The following is a 23,394-nucleotide window of genomic DNA, read 5'->3' as shown; positions in this document are numbered from 1 at the left end:
TGTGAAGTACAGCCAGACTTTGGCCGCTTCGCCTTGGGCATTTTTAATCTGTAGCTCTGCTCTAAAAGAACGTACGTACCTGGGCCCGCCTACTACGCTTGCAAAGGTAAAATGATTGGCTAGAAGTGTATCACAGCTCAGGAAAAAAAAGCACCGAAATAAAGCACCGAAATGTGCGCTGCTTTTCGGTCTGGTTACTACCGTTTATGTCAGAACAGCTGCCATCATGGCACCGGACACCGGTACCCATCCCTAGTTACGATAATAGAGTACAAATACATTTCCAGACAAAACAAAGCACTAAGTAACCTGGGAGCACTATGTTAAAAGAAATATTGCACTCCTAGTGTAAAAGTTAGGTAAAATCAACACAGAAATATCAACTGGGAACACCCAGTAACACAATAGGTTAAAATTTAGATTGGAGGCCCAGGTAAAGGGAGTTGCAGTAGTCTAATCTTGAAGTAACAAAGGCATAGATACGTTTTTCAAGATCCATTCACGGTAATGCGGTAATGTAATACTTAGCCTTAGAAATTTGTTGTAGTTGATAAAAGCTAGACTGTACTACAGAGGACACTTGTTTAACAAGTTTACAATCAAGAAAGCATTGTAGTGAAGATGTCCTGGAAAATCACAAAATAGTCCAAAACAAAAGTCCATGAAAGGCACTGGAGCAGAGGAAACAGTCTATAAACATTTCAGGGTGGCAACCATGACTCCAGGCGAAGAAAGTTCAAAAGCACCACTCAGGAGGCCGACCCGGAGGACAGCTGTACAGGAGATTATACAGTTCAGGGGGCCGACCAGGGGGCCGACCAGGGGGCCGACGGCTCAACAGCCCATGACTGAACAGATCAGGGCGCTGACCGCGGAGCCAGCAGTGGCGACGAAGCAGGTCAGGAGGCCTTGAAGGTGGCCGCTGACGCCAAACCAGGCGTGGACGATGTTTAGCAGGCTGAGCCGGACGTGGACCAGGCAAGGCAGGACCAAGCGGTGGCGCTGCAGGCAACGGCGTGGAAGCCGCAGGTTGTGGAACAGAAGGAGGCTGGACTGGCTCCTCGGGCCCTCCAGCTGATGAGGCATGTACTGGTTCTGCATCTGCTCCAGCTGGGGGGCCCGAGGAGCCCGTCCAGCCTCATGCCTCGTCAGCTGGAGCAGATGCAGGACCAGTACGTGCAGAGACCACTGGCTGAACAGAAGGCTGAGCAGGTGGTGGAGCAGATGACTGAGCTGAACGCTGCGGAGATAGCTGAGCTGCCCAGTGGGCTAAGGGCTGAGCTAACGGTAACACAGGAAATTGAACTATGGACTGAGCTGCTAACAGAGCTAATTACTGAGCTATAGACTGAAATGCATGCAGTAGTGATGGTGGTGATGATGGTTGTGGACTTAAGTCTCCTGAGCCTCTGGAACACAGGCAGGACTGCTGGGCGGGCTTGCCTGAGCCTTCAGCAGAAACAAGAACGGCTGTAGGCACCTGCCGTACACTAGCCGCTCCCACCCGAGGAGTAGGTATGGGTGCGGAGACGGACTGTAGCCTGGCTGACCTCACCCTGGGGACCGGGACAGGCACTGGCAACGGCTGGGCAACTGCCGTTCTCACCCGAGGAGCTGGTACGGGTGCAGAAACTGACAGAGCCTCAGCCGGCCTGGAAACCAGAGCAAGGACCAACTGGGCCCCAGCCTCCCTCACCCGAGGAGCTGGTATGGGTGCAGGGATTCCTCAGGTGAGGAAGTAGACTAGACTGCATCTTTTGATCCATGGTCAATCATCCAGTTAAATAAATTTCCAAAAGTTGACTCTATTCATCTGGACGTAGCGTTTTCAGTGGGAGAAACGTTTCATCACTCATCCAAGTGACTAGACTGCATACATTAAAATAAAATAACCAACAAAATTATGCTTGCTGACTCTTTTACACAACATACAAGATAGATATGAGTATGTGTTGTCCTCTTTCTAAATGTATTTTAGATTTATGATTTTATAATAACAATAATAATTATTATTGTTATTATTATTGCTGTTGTTGTTGTTGCTGTTGTTAGAAAGTAAACATAAAACTAATGTCCTCGTGCATATCATAACCTTCAAGAGCATTTCCATCCAGCTTCAGTAATATTTACATTTAGACACCAAACTGTAGTTCTTCAGAGATCTTTACTGTTGAAGCCCAGTCAAACCTCTCATGGAAAAGGCACTCACTAACTTCAGCCACCTCCCCTAAGAAAGCAAAAGGTCCTACCATGCTACAAAGACACTTTAGGAAACATAATAGAGAATCCAAGGTGTTTGTCTGGTCTTCAAAAACACAAGAACCCTGCACTGCAAGCCCACACAAAACCCACAGAACCCAAAGTATCTCCTGTTAAGACTTCAGTGCCAGAAACAACAAGGCAACTCTAGAGGTCCCGTGTCAATTTCCCAGTAGTTCACAATGGTTTTGGTAGAAAGTGTACATTATTGTACTTTATTGAGCCCCGTGGGGAAATTGCTCTCTGCATTTAACCCATTCACTCAGTGAAGCAGTGGGCAGCCATTGGGCGCCCGGGGAGCAGTGTGTAGGGACGGTACCTTGCTCAGGGGTACCTCAGGGTAGCTGTTAAGGGGAATCGAACCCCCGACCTTCCGATCATGGGGCAACCACTCTACCTACTGAGCTATCCCTGCCCCCTGGTAGCAACAGAAGGTACGATACAATATTATTAAGGTGGTTTTAATGTAGATCAGAGATATATTTTTGTTTACTTAGAGTATTATAAAGTTATAAATCAGTGTTCCTTGTATACAGAACAAATAATAACCACGGGGTGAACTGTGTTATAGATATTTAAGAAACACATAAGTGCAATATCGATATTGGTAAGTAACAGTGTATAAAAAAGTACATTATACTCATGAACAATATTGTAGATTAGGAAATTCTTAACAGCCCTGTGGAGAATTAAAGCTGTGTATTATGTGATGCACATAACTGAGACCACTGCGGGCTGAGCTGGTGCAACGTACATACTGTTGATAGGACAGGAAGGGACATCGAGGGGCTACAAACAAGAGATGAAGACATGCCAAAAACTTTCCTGCATGTAATCCTGTGTCCAATTATTGGCAGAATTCTAGCATCAAAGTGTGTTTTTAAAGAGAAAAGTTCATTTTAAAGTATTCTGGTATGTGCCAGAATCAGTGCTTGTGAAAAACAAACAAAGCCACAAGTGGACTGCAAGATGCAAGCTGTGACTGGCTACTTCTATGCTTCCCACACCCACCAAGCCTGTTTACTCAGAATGCATATGCATCTGGGCATCAACAGGACATGAATCTAGTTCACAACAACTCACCGCAGGCTCTCTTTAGATGAAGCTGTGGATAGTTTTTAACCTTCCTCTCTGAATTTGACCTCAATTTGTTTAAATTAATGTAGTGTTGAACAAAAACACGTTTTTTAAACACACAAACTATCACTGTTTCAAAAAATTGTGAAATATTTCATGTTTAATTTGATTAAAAATTTAATATTTAGGTCTCTGTGATCGGAGACCTAATTTAAATTTACTGTCACTTTGTCAGAATGAGATTTGCAGACCACCAGATATTTGACTTATGTGTGGCTGAGGTACAAAAAACAGACCCCAAAGGAAGCAGGTATAATGAAAAAAGAAGAGGGCCAAGGATTGAACCCTGGGGCACCCCACAAGAAAGGGGGCTGAGGTGGACTCAAAATGTTCAACTTTAACACTAAACGTTCTACCACTCAAATATGTACGAAGCCAATCCAGTGCTGCACCTTTGATGCTAACCAGGTGTTCCAAACGAGAGATAAGAATATTGTGGTCAGCAGTATCAAATGCTGCAGTAAGGTCTGAAAGCACAAGGATCACAGGACTTCCTCAATCGCTAGCTAAAAAGATATCGTTAAAAACACGTAAAAGTGCTGTTTCAGTGGAGTGTAGATGTTTAAAATAGACTGAAAAACTTCCATGATACCATTAGTATCTAAAAATGTATTCAGCTGGGTAAAAACTATTTTTTCCAATAACTTTGGGAGGAATGGAAGTCTTGAAATGGGTCTAAAATTTGAGCAAGCTAAAGGGTTGAGGCCAGGTTTTTTTAATAAAGGGTTTACAATTGCATGTTTAAAACCATCAGGAACCACACTGGAAGTAATACTGCTATTTATAATTGCAAGGACTGAGGTTCCAATTGAAGGGAAAACATCTTTAAAGAGCCATGGAGGGATCACATCCACAGGAGAAACGGAAGGTTTAATTTGCCTAACCATCTCGTTAAGAATTGTAATTGAGATGGGTTCAAACTGGTATAAGGGAACAGGGACTAAATGTGGATGGGTCACATGTAGGAGGTACTATTGCTGAGCTGATGGACTCAACCCTGTTTACAAAAAAAGAAACTGATTCTGCCATTGGGGCAGATCAACAGGGGGAATGTTAAGATAAAATTATCTGAAGTGTCTCAGTGCTATGCTTTATATTAATAAGTGTCATATAATTATATAGTGTAGTATTAAGTGGACATAGCCCTGATAATAAGGGCGCTAATAGACAATAACCTATGAGTACGCTATGCAACGTGACTACTGAATGCCTGTGAAATGCTGTTGTTTGGTCTAGTGTGGGACAGCCGGTAATAAACCTGTTAGGGGCGCACCGCTATTTCGAGAGCCGCGGCAGAGTGTCATGCAGGACACATCTCTCTTCTTGAAGTGATTTTGTAAGAGAGTAAAAGTGTAAAATGGTCTACTGAGCAGTGTGTTGTCTTCCATCAGATACCTATGAGGAATCAAACGAACTCGGGGAAGTGTTGATATTTAACAGTGTTCATACATAATGTGCAACAGATTATAAGGCGCATTAACTAAAATAAAACAGATAAATTAAACTGTACTTACCTAATTCTTCTTACTTCCTCCATTTCCGTACAATTGATTCATTAATGTTGAATTCTCTCGGTGCTGCTCTATTCCCATCTTGCTGCAGTATATTGATGATTAACTTCGTATTGTGGATGGATTATTTCAGTTGTTCTCCTGACTGAAGTTTGGTCCGTTTACAGCATCCTGCCATACGATTGCATTTGTCCCTAACCATCAGGAACCCTCACGTTAACTTTTATCAAGTGGAAAAAAGTTAGCGTTCATCCTTCTGCTTCACTGTGTTTATGTTATGCTAACATAGCTGTGTCGCTAGCGATCCAGTAGCACATCATTATATACCAGCTAGTCCAACTTCAGTAACCCTACAAACGTCACTGCTGTTTAGTTTCCTGTCTTCATTTAAGTTGGAAGTGATAGCAGAGCAGCACATTTCAATTTGTTTCAGAAATCTCTGTCAGAACATGGTAAATCATGTGTAGGTGGAAACTAGAGAGCTAACTTCTAGCTAACTTCTAAGTCCGTTAAATTTAATAAATTGATTGGATTTTAAACTTAACCTGGTAAAGCAGCAATGCTGATCATTTTATTAAAGATGAAAGGATTTAGACTGTTTTTAACTCTCAGCGATGCCGCAGTGTTCGTTTGACTTTGGGACCTGAAGCAGACATAGTGTTGGACCCGGGTTACTCCGGGAGGCTCCTGACTACAGTAGCCATAATGCTCCGACAATCCATCAGGCGGTGCAGCTGTGTAGCTTACCAAAGTCCTACTAAAAGATTTTTTTAAAGATTTTTCGAGCGCCGTGTACCAAATAAGGTCAGAAAGCACAACCAGAATTCATACATATGGCGCACCGGATTGTAAGGCGCATTGTCGATTCTTAAGAAAAGCAAAGGATTTTAAGTGTGCTTCATAATCCGGAAAATACGGTATTTGCAGAGGAATAGTTTATTTGAGGAGTTTCAGTCAGGTTTCAGAAGTCATCACTATACAGAAACAGTGCACTCATCTCTCTGTGCTTGTCCTGCTGGACCGCAGTGCAACGTTTGATGCTGTTGACCATAATATTTTATCACATCAATTACAGCATGCTGTAGATATTTATGGTACTGTGCACCAGTGGTTTGATTCATATCTATCTAATAGTCTCCAATTTGTTCATTTTAATAGAGAGTCCTGTTCACAAACTAAGGTTAATTATGGAGTTCCACAGGGTTGCATGCTAGGACCAGTTCTGTTTACATTATACATCTTGTACTTCTTCTTCTTTTAGCAAGTATTATTAGAAGGTACAGCATATATTTTCACAAGAGACATAAAGACCTCGATGAAGCCTGTTTTTCTGTTTCTAAATTCAGTCCCTGGCTGCTGTAGCCTGCATGCCAAATATTGCATGCTAGTATGTTAGTAGCTTGGGAAAGATACAGTACTAACCTCAAGTTGCCCTATGATGCATCCAGCGGAGTGTGAATGAGTATGAAAGGTGAGCATGGTGTATAAAGCGCTTTGAGTGCTCTTTTTGTGTTTTTAAAGAACATTTTAAGTAAATAAAAAAATTAAAAAAAAAACAGCAAACTGGACAAGTGGAGAACAAAGTAATGTCAGGCCTAAAAAAAGACTCGTCTATACCAGATGAACAGTGAAGGTAGCATGTTCAACACTATCAGTCATAAGGTTGGCCTCCAGAGTGTTGAAACAGAGTGGGATCATCTTGACAGACAAAGACAACTTGAAAATTACAAGAAATCTTGACTTTGTGCTGTTTTGTGTTGAAGAATCCCTTTCCCTTATATACTGTATGCTTGTTTCTGCATGTTTCCACATTTTAGTAAATCACCACACCTTTTTTCCCATTTTCTTAGTAAAGAAAAGGAAATGAGCAGCAGCTCAAGAAAATATGTTTTTATTTCCTCTCTAAGAATGTCAGCTGCCCTGATACTTGGACTTGGCCACCTGTGGTAAATGTTGAGGAGTAAAATGCGGATGCTAATGACAGTGTTGACCATGGCATGAATTTAAAACAAACCTTACATCCTGTTACAAATTCTGTTTTCTGTGATGTATGCAGTTTCTGTCATTTGTTCTTCTTTTAGGCTTAGGAAATACACATTTGGGTGTATTTATAGTTAGTTAATAGCCTCAGCTGAAAACAGTAAAATGACGTAGTCATATTAGACCTCATGCATTTATTTCACAGAATGGAAACAAGGACATATTAACAAGACATATTCACCTCCAACTACAAGCTGCCAAGCCTGGGAGCCATCGCCAGTCCCCTTCGAGAGCTTTCCCAAACTGCAGCTCAATTCATGTTTATCTATTCAGCCACAGAATTTCAAAGACAGACTCAGGACTGCTCCGAAATCGAATCCAAATGACTTTGCAAAATTATTTATTGATTCGCTTTTTTTAATCTACTAAAATGCTGTCAAACCTAAAATGAGGATGTGGGCCCAGCTAGTGAAATGCATTACAAGGGTTCTTTGGTTATCCACAAGCCAGGCAGAGAGAAAGAAAGAAAATCCTTCAAGGACACCTCCGTTGGCTGAAGGACTGTTGGTTAACTGGGTGATAGGACACTCTCTTAAGTTGAACACAGGATGCACAAACACACGTACACATACGCATGTACACTGACACAGATGCACACTCACTCCCCTCCCCATTCCAAATGCATCCGATGCTTGCCCCCCATCTGATGCAGACGGCGGATCAGCTGGACCTCGTGGAGATGCCGCGAACCGATGCTGCTGTCTAAATACGGTTGTTAAGTGATGACGTGACGAATCCTGCTTCCGGGCCTAAAGTAGTCTGCGTTTAATATGGCTTTTGTGTTGTTAACATGTTTAATGTTTTGTATTTTCTTCTATTTGATCTCAAAAAGCTCCTAAAACAGTCAGTGATCACTGTTGACCTCCCTCGGCTTTTATTACCGCTAAGCCCTGTTCAGCTCCACAGGAATCTCTCCCAGACCACAGACTCATAATACAAGTCAGAGCTTTATTTTAAAAAATAAATAAATAAAGTTGTGTTTTCAAAATTGGAGTTCAAGTTATTTTTATTTCCAATAGTGTTAACAAGATTTTTTTCAAATTTTCATTGTAAGTGGGCTAAAGCAGTTAATTAAAAGTAGTCTAACATAAATGTAAATGCTGTAATTTGCTTATTTTAATAAACCATGTAACTTGGATGGATTCGATGCTGGCGTGACCACAGTGCTGTCACGGACCCGGCTCTGGAGGACTCAGGGGTCCGTGAGCAGTGGTTATTATTGTCATTATTATTATTACGACTATTATTTGGGGTCTGTGTCGTCTACTGTTCTGTCCACGTTTGTATGTAGAGTGCGTGTGTCTGCTTCTCTCTCTCTCCCCCCGTCCTTGGGGCTGTTGACGGAAGCGCGCGTTGTGGGAGAGGCGTGTCCGGGCGACTGTCGTCATCGGGAGTCCCTCTTTGCTGTTGCAGCTGATTACCTGACCAGCTGGTGGTAATCATCCCTCCCGGCTAGGAAGAGGTATTTAACCTGGACTCGCAGCGACAGTCGACGTGGGATTATTACTCTTGACCGGTATAGTCTGTGCTAGGCGTGTGGTCTTGGTAGTCGACTAGCGTGTGTGGCTAATTGTGGTTTTCCCTTCTTCCTCCAGGAAAGTCGAGCGAAGAAGCGAGTTGGGGAGCACACAAACTAAGGGGACTACAACACGGGACGCACTGGGAGCAAGGGATGAGCACCATTGGCAAATTACATCTCTGAGTTAATTGTTGGACTTACCTGTCTATTCACTGTAAATAAAGTGCACTGTGGCATCGCAGAGTCCTGCGTTTTGGGTCCTACTTTCCTCATCCCCACGGTCTGCCAGCCAGACCGTGACGAGTGCACACGTCTGCTGTTGTTCACAGTGGTCCAAGTGTCCGCTCAGAGAGCTTGTGTGTTCGCTCAGACACATGAAAAATTAGAGGGAACATTGGTTACGATGTGAAGATTTATGTGCTTTTTTGCTGAAGAGTTTTTTTCTGTTCTCATTGTTATCCCCTACCACTAGCTCAGTCTAAATAGAGTTGTCGTTTTTCTCCTCCAATGCCTTATTGTGTTGTACATTTGTTTCTCTTTACACTCCCTGTTCTGACCTGTCTCCCCAATGTGATGTTTGTGTAATGTATGTATGGTAAGCAGAGGTCCAATTTCGCTGCACGCAACTGCAAGCGACAAATAAAGGCTTCATCAGTCACTCAATTAATATGCAAGTCCTCATTACAGTATAGATTTGTTTCAGTGTGTGGTTCTTTAGTTTATGTAGTTAATAATAATATCTATGTGACCAGTTTCATGGTGTGAATAACTAACATACTGGATTACTTTTTGTGCCAGAGGCATGGTCCCTGGTCCCTCAGCTGCAGGGACGGAGTGGTGCAGTGATCTCAGTAGGGAAAAAAAAAACAAACTAGTATGTGTAATGACGTACTTTTTTGAATAACAACCCCAACACTGGATGCAATAGTATTGTTTATTTCCAGTATCTTTTATAAAAGTATTCACAGATACTACAGTGGGCAGATAAGCAAGATGCTATTTAACTTTGAATATAAAAACTAAAAAGTTACAAGAACATAAGCAGCAAATAAATTGTTGCCCCTAAGACTTTTACTTAAAAAATGTATATCTTTTTGCACAGCTACCAATCTGCGTTGTACGGAGCCCTGCAAGGGACATGGGAGAAAAAAAAAAGGAAGATGAACTTTTGCGAGATCTCGCAAAATAGGCCGCATCCTCCGGAGGCCACCAGCTCGAAGCTGACAAGCCAGACGACGAAGGCTGTCCCAATTCGAAGGCTGCTCCAAATGCGTCCTTTGTGTCCCAACCTATCCCAAAATTCATAGTGAGGCCCAGCCAACTCCAGTTTCCAACAACTGTGGCAGCAATATTACTTAGTTTTAATATTACGCTTTCTGGGTCACAAAATAAACGTTTAAGATATTTTCAGGCAAATGTAGCCGTGTAAACTTCAAATATCTGCTCAGTTTATCAACACATCAAATACTTGCAAAAGCGTTCTCATGTTTTCGGAGACGTTTGTTACCCAGCAGTTCAAAGCTTACTGGGATGTTGAGACCTACAAGAGCCAGCGAGAATACTGCACTCCCAGCACATCGTGCCTCAACCACCCGGTCAGCTTCGAGCTAGCAGCCTCTGAAGCATGCTGCCTATTTTTGCAAGATCTCGCAAAAGTTTATCTGCATTTTTTTTCTCCCATGTCCCTTGCGGGGCTCCGTAGCCTTGCAATAAACATACACAGCATATATATTAACTACTCCACCTTCTTCATCAAAACAAGAATCATAAAGGTAATAAAAAGAGTCTCTCTCACAGCAAAAAAAATGAAACAGAAGAAAAAAACAATCCCTCCTCACTGTAATTTTCTTTTTGATCGCAACACATTTTCTTTACCCCAGAGGAATCTGCATGCTTCATGGGGACAGCCTTTTACTGGCCCTCTCTAATGCCAGAGTATATGGTGCACTCTGGTGACTCCTTCTTACTCTTCCATCTTGAAGATTTTCTTGAGGGGAAATCCAGAGCCACATAGTTTAGTCCTGCTTCTTCACCCTCCTGTAAATTATTAACAGAAATGAACAAACATTTGAAAATATTTTTAAAAACATAGGACACGTAAACATAAACAACACAGAGAACAACACATAGCCTTGTCTGTTTGTTTCTCTTCAAACGATTATTATTTGAGACGACTTCATGTTTCCGTGCAATGGTAACTGCAGCTGTTTCATATTTGCTAGTTACGATCATGAAAACACACATCTAAACTAGACATATTACACTAAAGTGTGACCTAACCAAACATGTCCTCGTTCACTTTAAAGGACTTGTTGGTGGGATGTCAGGTGTGATTCATTACTAAACTGTCATTGACACCTCAGCTTCAGATCAAAACTATTTCTTTTACCTTTGCTGTCTGCACTTTCCTGTATTTCACAACATCCAACTGCTTCCTATATCTTTTCCAGAATGTTTATCTTACTCGTTCTGTGTGTTTCAACCTTAAAAATTCAGTATTTAATTTGTCAATGAGAGCACCTATCAAGTGCAGTACCTATCCAATATTATGATCGAAGTCTAGTCATATATGTCATTATTAGATAGACATTATATGGATATTTGGATAGCTATAGATGGTGTGTGTGTGTGTGTTTACCTCATTGCTCATTTGATCCCCAGATGATTTTTCCTGTTCAACATCAGTAAAGACTTCTACTTTTCCTGTTCATTAAAAAAGATATTAACAGTGATTTTTTTTTTTTTACCTTGTCAGGTCAGAATCCAGAATAAACTGTTTAAGGCTTTAGTAATGCTGTACAGAGCCTCCATTTACTCTCACGGCAGCTTCAGCTTCACATGATGATAGAAGCACATTTTAGCACCTGCAAATTCAAACCGTTAACCTCCTGTTTTATCACTTTGGTCGATTAAAATCTGACTACTGGAACAGCTGCTTAGGTCTGGTGGAGTCATTTTTATGTTCATGAAATGCATTTGAAACAACTTCTCTTTAATTATCTGCAATTGTGACTTCATCTATTAAGTAACTATTTGAATTCTAGTAAACTAGGAATATTTTTGTTTGTGTTTACTTATATACACTATTGTAATGGAAATGTTGATAATAGTTTTAGGGAAAAAAATTGTTTTACAGAAAACTTGCATGAACCACGAGGAATTAATTTGAAATTCAAATTTCTGGCAGTTGTGAAGTTTGACAGTTCTCTCTATGGAGTAGAGCCGAACAGAAATATCACACAGAAAGTGCTGAATATGTCGAAAATTCACTAATTTTGTTAAACATGACTGTTTGCTTTAAAATAATCGTTGGCCCTTTTTCCAAAACTGAAGAACTTTAATAAATAAAAGTTAACTATCCTCTGCCAATCTGGTGTGCAATCATCTTAAATGGCAAATGTATTTATACAGTAAAATACAATAAATTATAAAAAATATTCAAAGATGCAAATTATCAATAAATACATCGTCAGACAGATTGAGCTTTTTTTCATTCATCTGAGAGAACAGCGCAGTGGATTTACTATTGTCATGACTTTCCCTTACATTTGCCTACAGGTAGGCTCATCAGGTTGCGTTAGTGCACTGCTGTTGTTAAATTCATATCTTTTAGTTCAGCAGACTCCAACTTTGTCACATACTGCAACTGGTGATTGTAGTCTTTCTTCTGCTCTGGTCATGTTCTGTGAGCTGAAAGGCCTCTCTTATCAGAACCAATAGAATGTTTCATGACTTTCATGGCTGTGGTGAGCACAATTTAAATTTGCATAAATTATAATATATATATATATATATTAAAATATTTATGCAAAAGTTCAAATAAATATCAGTTTGATGATTTTAAAGTTATAATAGAGTTGTTTAAGAGCTTAATTTAAAGGTTGAACATATTATATGGGACAACTCATGAGCCACAATTGAGAATTATTTATTTAAAGTTTAAAAAAAAAATAGCACTAAAAGGGTAGAAAAAACAAATGCCCTGAATTAATTAAAAGTGTATATCATAATAAATAAAAACATAATAAATTACATGAAAGGCTCTGAGCTGTACAAATAACAGTCAGGATAGAAAAGAACTTCATCACTACTCCTAGTTATAAATTAGTGATGGGATTTCCGGCTCTTTCGGTTCGGCTCACTAAAAAGAGGTTGTTTTGTTGCTTTAATTAATTTATTATTAACAATAATATAAAATTATGCACAAAAGGAATTGCTAACGTAAAAAAAGTGGTTTTATTTATATATGTTTATATATAAATATATGCGGTGGCCCCTACAGACAAAACACGTACAAACTCCAAAACACATTTCTAGCATGAACTGAACTTCCAAAGCAGAGCTACTAGATCACTTAAATTACACAATTGAAAGCATGTGTGTATTGTTTGTGTATTTATACACAGGCACTCATATATATATTCAAATAATTTTAAAAAAAGTTCATTTACCTGTTATTACCACACACCAAATCCAGTCATTGGTACTTGCTGGCTTGTGTAGCCACAAGATAACAAAGGCTCAACACTGCGCCCAGCATCCTGGAGCACTTCTGTTGTTCTTTTGTACGTGTTTTGAGTTTTTATGTGCTTCTGAGTTTTTACGTGCTTCGGAGTTTGTACGTGTTTTTACGTGTTTTGGAGTTTGTACGTGTTTTTACGTGTTTTGGAGTTTGTACATGCTTCAGAGTTCGTACGTGATTTGAAGTTTGTATGTGCTTTGTCTCTAGGGGCCACCGTAAATATACTTTTATTTATTCACTCCACATAAAATGTAATAAATAAATCATATAATACAAAAATCAACTATTCACATTTCAAGTTTTAACTATTTACATTTTCAGCTTTTTCCTTTCACAAATTTAAAGTGAAAAGACCACAAAACACTGCAAACCACAACACAATTAAATATAAATTATAATATGAAAACTAAAAGAACATGCATATTCTCTGTCATATGGACCTGCATGAATAAACTTTCTCAATCCTTTATCATCTGCAACCGAAAATAGTTGTGGATGATTACTATACCTTTCTAATGTTGTTGTCCCTGCCTCTCTTTCTCTCTCTCTCTGGCTCTGTTCCTGTGCTACTGAGTGTAACTACCGCCCCTCCCCCCTCTGCCCAGCGTAAAGCACAAGGCTCGCGTGCAGAGTGAAACGGAAAAAAGTGCGAGAGAGAGGGTGAGAGAAAGAAAAAAAAAAAAACCCACGTGACGGCTCGCGATAAGGAGCCGGCTCGCGTCGTTCACGTCAAAGAGCCGGCTCTAAGAGCCATTTCGTTCGCGAACGACCCATCACTATTATAAATGTCATAAGAAACCTACAAGATACTCTCTTGTAGAAACAATGATTGATATTAGTATTAGCTTTTAATATTTTAACATGTTTTAATACGGGTGCTACTCCTGTCAGCTAAGAACAAACTGAGGTTACAGTTCAGTAAATGGTAAATATATATATCCATCCATCTTCATCCGCTTTATCCGAGGCCGGGTCGCGGGGGTAGCAGCCTAAGCAAAGAGGCCCAGACCTCCCTCTCCCCAGCCACCTCCTCCAGCTTGTCCGGGGGAATACCAAGGCGTTCCCAGGCCAGCCGAGAGATATAATCTCTCCAGCGTGTCCTGGGTCTGCCCCGGGGCCTCCTCCCGGTGGGACATGCCTGGAACACCTCACCCAGGAGGCGCCCAGGGTATATATGTATATACATATATATATATATATATATATATATATATATATATATGTATATATATATATACGCACACTACGTTATATTAGATGTGAATAACTTACCTTTGCAGTGCTCGCGAGGTTGTTTTTTCTTTTTTCTTTCTTTTTTCTTTTTGGTGAGAATCAGTGCAAAGTTCACAAACACAGAGCAGGCCAGCAGTGCTCCAAGCACAGTAACGAGCAGGAACTCCTCTGGAATAAGAAAACATTACAGCAGACTGTTAACATTCTAATATAATGGCACAATAATGTACATATCTCACTGTGAGTGAGGTCACAGTATTAAAGTTTCATTTAAATAGTTTTCATTCACTGCATGAATTTTGAGTTTCAGAAGTAGAAACTCAGGAAAAGCTAAAAACAAAAAACATTCAGGATTCCAACCACTTTTTGACTCAATTTCCAAGATGTACAGTGTCTCAGTAATAAATCTTCATAAACATTAGTTCATACATTTGTGATTTTTATGCCAAGACGAAGAAGAAAAAGCACAAGTAGCAAAGGCAGCCAAAAGGAACCTGCAATAATTCTTGTAAGCTTTAAACTGCAAATCTGATTTATAGATTTCCAACCACTGTGGACTGTGAGACGTAAGAACATTATAATGTTTATATTAAGTATTTTGAGCTGTCAGCAGCTAATGATACATCATATTGCATATCCACACAATGATCACCTAATTATCTAACTCACATCAATTTTAGAGGGCTCAAAACTACCATGCGAAGCCCTCTAGTATATATTCATGGAAACCAAGACAGCAATAACAAGCAAAATAACTAAAGACGTAAATAAGACTTTACAAACATACTGGTCTCCACTTTAGCTCCTTCCCCAAACAGGATCTGTCCACATGTTACCAGAGTACAGTAGTAGGTCCCACTATCAGATGTTTCACCATATGGACACTGATCTGTCTCAGTTTTGTTCTTGGAGAGGAGCGAACACTGCAGAGTGACTGCATTACCCACATGGACTGGCTCCACTTCTCGACTTTTCTTCATGGTGACAAATGTATTTTGCGTTTTAGGATCTGTGGGAGTCACAGAGAGACATAAAATAGCATTAACTAGAATTGTTTGGCTTTAGCCGCAGATATGATATAAACAATCAAATTAACATACTTTACCATTCACTGCCACAATTGTGCCATTTTTAAATCTCATACTGACTGATGATCCTGCTTGACAGAAGTACGTTGCTTCATCTTTTTTGCTTACATTTCTTATGATAAGAGAATGCACATTACCCACTTTTGTGGCACTGAATCTTGAGTTGTTCTTTTGAAATATTTTGCCAAAACTTCCTTGAGCAACTGTTTGAACCATATATCCAAAATTCAGCTTATACCAGTAAAACAACCCTTGATCACTTTCAGAGAGCGCACATGTCAGCGTCACATTATCTCCGGGTTTAGCCACAGTTAAAGAGATCTGCTGAGGAACCTCATTCGTTTCAGTCAAAGCTGAAGCAAAGAGACAAACAGTAACAGTTAGAACAAAACAGAAAAAAGCACTCAAAAGTATATTCATCATGTTATGCCAAATATTACAAAACCTCATGTTTTACATTGTTTACAATGATAAACTCACACAATGTACTTAGAAGCATCAAAGAAACCAGTCTTCCAACCATTGTGGTACCTCAGCCTTCTCTTTCATAACTAATATCTTTACACTCAAAGGAAGATTTAGTCATGAGCTGATTAAGGTTTACAAAGTGGAAATCACAGTGATTGGCTGAAGCACAAAATGCACTTCCTGTAAAAATTTGCAAACCATTTACATATTTAGAGGCAAACACATTATTGCAAGCTAACATAAGTTATGTCGTGTTACACTTTTGCTTTTTTGAGAATTGTAATGTAATTCCATAATTTTTATTATACTCTACTTGATCTGCTAGTCTTTATCGACCTTTGAGCTTCAAATTGTTACATTTAATTGTTTTGTAAATGTAAATGTTAAAAAAAATTGTGAAGTTCATTTAGGTCAGCCTGTTAAAAAATAAATGATGATAGACAAACCTGACATGGATCACCTGTTAGCTCTACTTTTACAGAGTGATAATACAACGTAACGTAAACTTTATTCTGAACTCTATTTTCTGTTTACACAAAAAATAGAGTTTAAAAACTGAAAGTTTTACCAACCGTTTGAAAAAAATGTAAGTGCCAAAAATTAACCTGACACTTTGAAACATGAATGACCAACAAACAGGGTTTTTTTCCTTTGTCATGACATGATATTGTAGGCAAGTACTTACAGTAAAAGATGTTTATTGAGTAATTCTCTGTGAGGTGAGAAATAATGAGGGAAAATATGAAAAGAGGCCACCACAGACGTACACTCATTGTTTTGATTAAAGCTGACTGCAGGAAGTGTGTGCTGTGTGCAGCTTAGTGTGCTACAAATCCATCCATTCATCTTTTTCTTTTTTAATTATCTGCTATTAAGTTATTTCTTTTTCAAGTTATTGTACCCTAAATAATAAGTCACATTTTACATGACATTAAGTGAAACCAGCCCCAGTCGCATTTCCACACACTTTATCTCCCTGCACACAAAATGTTAATTCCATGTTACATAATTAGTTTCATATCTGAGTAGACAAACTTAGATCATTTTTTAACCATAACCAAGTATTTTTGTTGCACAAGCCAACAGAGTAGTTTTGGTTGCTACAACTACACCTTCACTGGCTTCACTGATACTGTGCTGCCAGTGGTGATGCACTGAATTAGTTTTCTGTATATCAGAGCTGAGCAGACACCTACTCATAATCAAACATGCAATGACCTGAAAAATACTGAACAAAAGTCTTTATTGTGGTGTCCTGTCTGCCTGTTTGTCTGTCTGTTTTGTGCTTTTGCTATTAGGTTTAATTTACTATCAAAGTAGTTCTTGAGTCGGTTCATTTGCAAATAAGGACTTGAAGTCACCTGCAGTCTTTTATTTCTATCATACTTTCAGTATTTTCAAGATCTCTGTTGTAACGTATGTAATTTTGTCTATAAGATGAATGAAAATTGTTCTTATTTAATTTTTTGTAAGCTGTTACCTTGTTTTTTTTATAATTTGCAGACTGTTGACATGCTGATTAAATACAAAATCATATAAATCATTCACTTTACATTCAAAGGACAGGGAAGGTGAAACCCGTCACAGAGGTGTGACACGATGAAGGAAAAATTCAAAAGTCATCAAAACAGAAGCACGCTGGTTCACTGCATGCTGTGAACCAGCGTGCAGCAAAAAATCCCCTGTTGCCCCTTCAGGCGGTTTGCCCTTCAAGCTCGGGTCCTCTACCAGAGGCCTGGGAACTTGAGGGTCCTGCGCAGTATCTTAGCTGTTCCTAGTACTGCGCTCTTCTGGACAAAGATCTACAGTGTTGTTGCTGGGATCTGCTGGAGCCACTGGCCTAGCTTGGGAGTCACTGCACCTAGTGCTCCAATTACCACTGGGACCACTGTTACCTTCACCCTCCACATCTTCTCGAGCTCTTCTCAGAGTCCTTGGTGCTCCTCCAGATTCTCGTGTTCCTACTTCCTGATATTTAGATTTAGATCTCATTTCTAAGAGAAGTCCCACTATGCGACAAAAACAGTTCAGGAAACAGAATACAAAGTGCAAGGTGTTGATCTGGCCTTCAAACTCAAGCATCCTGCACTGGAACAAGCCCACACATAACCCAATACACAACCCACAGAACCCAAAATGGTTGTTCATTCATTATTTAAATTATATAAAGAGATTTTATTGTAGATTAGAAAGTTCTTATCAACCCTGTGGTGAATTACAGCTTCATATATGATGTGCTCTGCATAACTGAGACTACTGGTTGTGTCTGAGCTGTGGATAGGACATGAAGGGAAACCACAAATGACTAGAGACATGGAGATGAAGAGACATGTCAAGAACTGATCATTTTGTAAGTCAGTCATCCTGCCAAGACACTTATTTATATAGCAATTTAAAAACAGCAAGTGCTGACCAAAGTGTTTAACGAGGACATAATAAAAATGAAAAAAGAAAATAAAGTAAAAATATATTTTAGTATATTGATATGTAACACCCTTATTCACATGCTAAACCGGGGGGTAGAAATGGGCACATACACATGCTATAACACTCTTACAGGGGAAAGTGCGGAGCTTCTTGCACAGATAAAGGAAATCACTAAATCCTGGGGCTTATTCACTTATTGTTCCATGTGTTTTCTTTTTGTTTGTTTGTTTTTTCATTGCTTAATCAAGATTCTCCAAAACTTCTCAGACCTTATGTATGTTTATAGGTGGAAACACTGACCTTTACAAGCTAACAGCAGTGACGAGGCAACTATCTAAAAATAGTTTGACTGAATCAGCAAAAGTCTTGTACTTTTTCACTTTCCAGTATTGTGGTATGTCCCAGTATCAGTGCTTGTGAAAGAACAAGCAAAGCCACATGTAAGCCACATGCAAGATGCAAACTATGGCTGGCTACTTTTCTGCTTTCAACGCCCTACCAACCCTGTTTACTCAGAATGCATATGCATTTGGGCATCAACAGGACGTGTAACTAGTTCAAAACAAGCTGCCGCAGACTATTTTTAGCTGAAGCTGTCGATAGTTTTTAGACCTTCCTTCCTGAATGTGGACTCATTTTGTTACGATAAACTTTAAAATATACAACTACAACTTTTAAAACTAAATGCTAAATACTTCTTTTTAAAGTAGAAGCTTTTAAACCACATCATTGTGAGCAAATACCACAATGTGCAGGACGAAACATGAATGATTCGAGCAGGCACGATCAATTACAGAAGAAAACCACACTGCTACAATGGAAATTCTCATAAAACTATTTTTATATCACACGTGAAGCATATGCATATACTATTTATGCAAACTGCCAGAAAAAGATGCCTCTCAGTGGATTCACACCTCGTTTGGATCACACAAACTGCTGCTGAATTTTTCATGCATTTTTTGTGTGTTGCGGGTTGTTAAATGAACAAAACATTACAGTGCAGTCTAGCCTAGAAACAATCCGGTCGTTAAGTGATGACGTGACGAATCCTACTTCCGGGCCTAAAGTAGTCTGCGTTTATGGCTTTTGTGTTGTTAACATGTTTAATGTTTTGTATTTTCTTCTATTTAATCTCAAAAAGCTCCTAAAACAGTCAGTGATCACTGTTGACCTCCCTCGGCTTTTATTACCGCTAATCATTTATTTAAGATCAGTTTTTAAAACCTTAGGATGTAACTACAGCCCAGCCCATGCAGCAGTATATGAATGACTAACCTCGTATTGTGGATGGATTATCTCAGTTGTTCTCCTGGCTGAAGTTTGGTCCTTTTACAGCATCCTGCCATGCGATTACATTTGTTCCTGACCACCGAGAACACTCACGTTAACTTTTATCGAGTGGAAAAAAAGTTAGCTTGTTTATATTATGCTAACATAGCTGTGTCGCTAGCGGTCACGTAGCACATCATTATATACCAGCTAGCCCAACTTCAGTAACCCTACAAACGTCACTGCTGTTTAGTTTCCTGTCTTCATTTATGTTGGAAGTGATAACAGAGCTGTACGTTTGAATTTGTTTCCAAAACCCCGCAGTCAGGACATGCTATATTGTATTTAGATAGAAGCTAGCGAGCTAACTTCCTGCTAACTTCTAACTCCGTTAAATATCACAAATTCCGTTTTCATGGATGCCTGGATGTTAAACTCAGTTGTTACACCTGGTAGAGCAGAACGCTGATCATTTTATTAAAGATGAAAGACTTTAGACAGTTTTTCAACTCTCAGTAATGCCACAGTGATCGTCTGATATATGGACCTGCAGCGGAGTTTAGGCACAGACACGGCTAGTGACGTCAGACTGAACGACCGGATAAATGCATGAACTAGTTTTTCAGCAATAGTCTGAGACAGGATATTTCTACGTAATTTTAGAGATACAACGCAAATGGAATAAAATAGTCTTGTATATGCATTGAAGGACATATCCTGGTCCTAAATGAAAGGTGTTCTCACAGTGTTACTGGAGGCCAAGGTAATGCAGAGTGAGAATCCTGTTAGATATCATATTTCTAAGATTTTCAGTTTTATCTGAATTTAGAAGCAAAAATTAGAGGCCTTCCAGGTCTTTATTAAGATATTCCTGCAGTTTAACTAATTGGTGTGTTTTATCTGACTTCATGCATTGAGGTTTAGCAGGACAAGCATAGAGATGACTCCACTGTCAAAGGCCAGAAGAAGATCATTTGTAACCTTCACGAAAGCTGTTTCTGTGCTGTGATGAGCTCTGAAACCTGAATAGTACTTTGTCAGAAGTATTAGCCCAGCAGTTCGATGCAGTTTTTATTTTTAAATTAAATAATAATTTCTTTATAGCACTTTGTTTCATTATGATTAGTTTAAGTCAATGTAGAATAAATGCAGCATTGCAGCCCCAGCATGTTGATCAAGTGATGACAGACACTCTGCTTCCACCTGCTGGTGAGTTGATAAATTCTTGTAATAACTCAAACCTTTAGCTCAGGCTTTCCCGTGCCACTCCCATCTCCATGAACCTTGTACACTGTCTTCTATTGTGTGCCTTCTTCCTGTTTGGCATATATTTCTCTAGTTTGTATATATTCCTCTTGTCATATACAGTCCTCTTGTCTGTTATTTATTCTTGCTGACCAACAAGTTATATGTTTACACGATGCACAGTTGGTGTGGACTGCCCACAATTTTGTTGTACTGAACAACAACAACAACAACTATTCACAAAAAAGGACAGCATTTTTGGAGTGTTTATCACCCTGCATATATGTTGCATACTGCCTATGGCTGTTGCAGGTGGTGAGAGCTTTTATTAAGCTAAATCAGATTAAAACCAATTTGAGTTACACTAGGTCTCAGTACAAAACATGTTTTAGTTGGTTACTTTGTTTGAAATTTTTATGAGAATTTTAATTTACGTCTGTCTTCTAGTCCTAGGTACATTCCTCAAAAGGTTTGCTACGGTATACTTTGCTAAATCCTTTAATAACGCAATTTGTAAAAAATATTTAAAAATATGTCGTAACAGGAGTTTTACTAATAATGTATGGATTGCATAATTTTAAATTGCCTGCTGTGAACAAATCTCCTCCAGTGCTCTGCACATCTCTGGTAAATCGCTGCAGTAATGTGAAGACCAAACTCAATTTTTACAGACACGTAAGACAAAGCAGACTGTCATTTGCATCACAGCAGATTCTTTTGTCTCACATTAGCATCTAAATCTGAGACTAATGAATATATGTACACTATATATAATAGTATATGCATTACTGGATGTGTATACTAAATATGTGTTTCTACACGTGTGTGTACATATTTTACAAATTAAATAGCGTAAACAATAAAATAAAATATATAAAAATATACAGAGTTGGTTGAGACATGTGCAAAACAGAGGCATTTATATACAGTGTGGTGCTCCACCCCAGGGAAGAAGGTAACACTACCTGGGTGGAGTTTCCCCCTCCATGGGCAAGGGTACCTAGACCTGGGGTATAGAGTACGCTTGGGGAGTGTGATTGTGTATACAGTTTCTATTTATGTCTGCCTCTACGTTGGGGGAGTGCTGAGTAATTACATATGAGAGCATGAGGGTGGGAATGGATGTTTGTATCTGTGTGTGCCTGTTTGTTTGTGTCTATATGTCAGGTTCGGTATCAGACGCCACCTCTCTGGGGACATCTCAGGCCCTCCAAGGTATGGAGGCCTATCTCCCCCCACCACTCCCCCTGCCAGTGGCAGACGCCCTCAGACATCAGTGCGTTGGTGGTTCTTTGTGTCCGGGGATGGGCGTCCAGGTACACACCGGCTCACTCCTGGTGGTTGCTTGTAAGGGCCTGGAGCCTGGGGCTTGCTCGGGCCCCTTCGGGGGTGGGGTGCCCTCGGCCTCTTGGCCTGGGGCTCGGTCACTCTGGCACAGCTGGCTGTCAGCGGAGCTCATGGGCACGTCACTGCAACTTCAGATATGTGAAGCTGGCAACCTTTTAAGTTCATTCATTTCTCTTTTTGAAATTTTTGACTGACCGGGGAAGCCGCACAAAAGCTAGCAAGCCACCGCTTTTCCCACTTATGTACAAATACCTTTCTGCTCTTATGCATGTCGTCATATCGAAATATATGTTATTGTTTATTAATAAACAGCACACAGTGGTCCCGCTGTTCATCCGTCACTGCCTCGCTTTTTCGCTGATTTTTTTATGGCACAGTTCAACTGTCAACAATGTGCATTGCATTCTGCAGCCTGATTGACAAATCTCCTCCATGTCGTGTCTCCTGCGCTTGCCAAATTTGTCATGTTTGGTTTTGATAACCATCACGTCCAATAAAAAAAACAGCACAAAAACACCCATAACTATGACCCTCATTCGGAAATAGGCACCTCATCCACACCAGGGGCTCTGCCACCAAGGAGTTGTTTAAGTGCCTCAGTGACCTTGCCCCCAGAAATTGGCGGGTCATCCCCCTCATCCCCAGACTCTGCTTCCTCCTTGGAAGACATGTCAGTGGGATTAAGGAGGTCCTCGAAGTATTCCTTCCCACAGGCTAACCAAGCCCGATAGGACTCCTTCTTCAGCCTGGTGACTCCCTTCTAGTGATGGGTCGGTCTCGAACGAAAGGGCTCTTAGAGCCGGGTCTTTGACGTGAACGACGCGAGCCGGCTCCTTATCGCAAGCCATGGGGTTTTTTTCTCTTTCTCTCACCCTCTCTCTCTCTCTTGCACTTTTTTTCCGCTTCACTCCGCATGCGAGCCTTGTGCTTTACGCTGGGAAGAGGGGGGAGGGGCGGTAGTTACACTCAGTGTTGCCAATTTAGCGACTTTGTCGCTATATTTAGAGAGTTTTCAGACCCCCTTAGCGACTTTTTTTTCTAAAAAGCAACTAGCGACAAATCTGGCGACTTTTTCTGGTATTATTGGAGACTTATTTATGACCACCTTTTGACGTGAAAACGTGTATCGCTCTTACTCTCAACAAGCAGCGATGCTGCCTTGGGCACCTCACCCGTGCTAAAGCGCTCACAGGCGGAGGATAGCCCTCCCCCAGCTGCTATCAGGGCAGGAGGCTAGTGATGGGTCGGTCGTGAACGAAATGGCTCTTAGAGCCGGATCTTTGACGTGAACGACGCGAGCCGGCTCCTTATCGCGAGCCGTGAGGT

General features: G+C 40.2%; 1 protein-coding gene across 1 annotated transcript; it reads right to left on the bottom strand.

The window, feature by feature from the left end:
* Positions 1-10,145: 10,145 nt before the first annotated feature.
* On the bottom strand, positions 10,146-15,832 carry LOC146716757 (uncharacterized). The gene is made up of 6 exons (XM_085434655.1): positions 15,790-15,832; positions 15,327-15,662; positions 15,009-15,230; positions 14,236-14,389; positions 11,105-11,171; positions 10,146-10,503 (listed from the first exon to the last, which is right to left on the bottom strand). The coding sequence occupies exons 1-6, from the start codon at positions 15,830-15,832 to the stop codon at positions 10,378-10,380; spliced, it is 948 nt and encodes a 315-aa protein (XP_085290781.1). The 3' UTR covers positions 10,146-10,377.
* Positions 15,833-23,394: the final 7,562 nt, after the last annotated feature.

The sequence above is a fragment of the Copadichromis virginalis genome, linkage group LG2, assembly GCF_057382275.1.
Source record: "Copadichromis virginalis isolate Kocher_CV1m ecotype Utaka linkage group LG2, C_Virginalis_male_GT1.1, whole genome shotgun sequence".
In the NCBI taxonomy this organism is placed as follows: domain Eukaryota; kingdom Metazoa; phylum Chordata; class Actinopteri; order Cichliformes; family Cichlidae; genus Copadichromis; species Copadichromis virginalis.
Note: the sequence above shows the minus strand (reverse complement) of the source record. Positions and strands in the feature narration are given on the sequence as shown.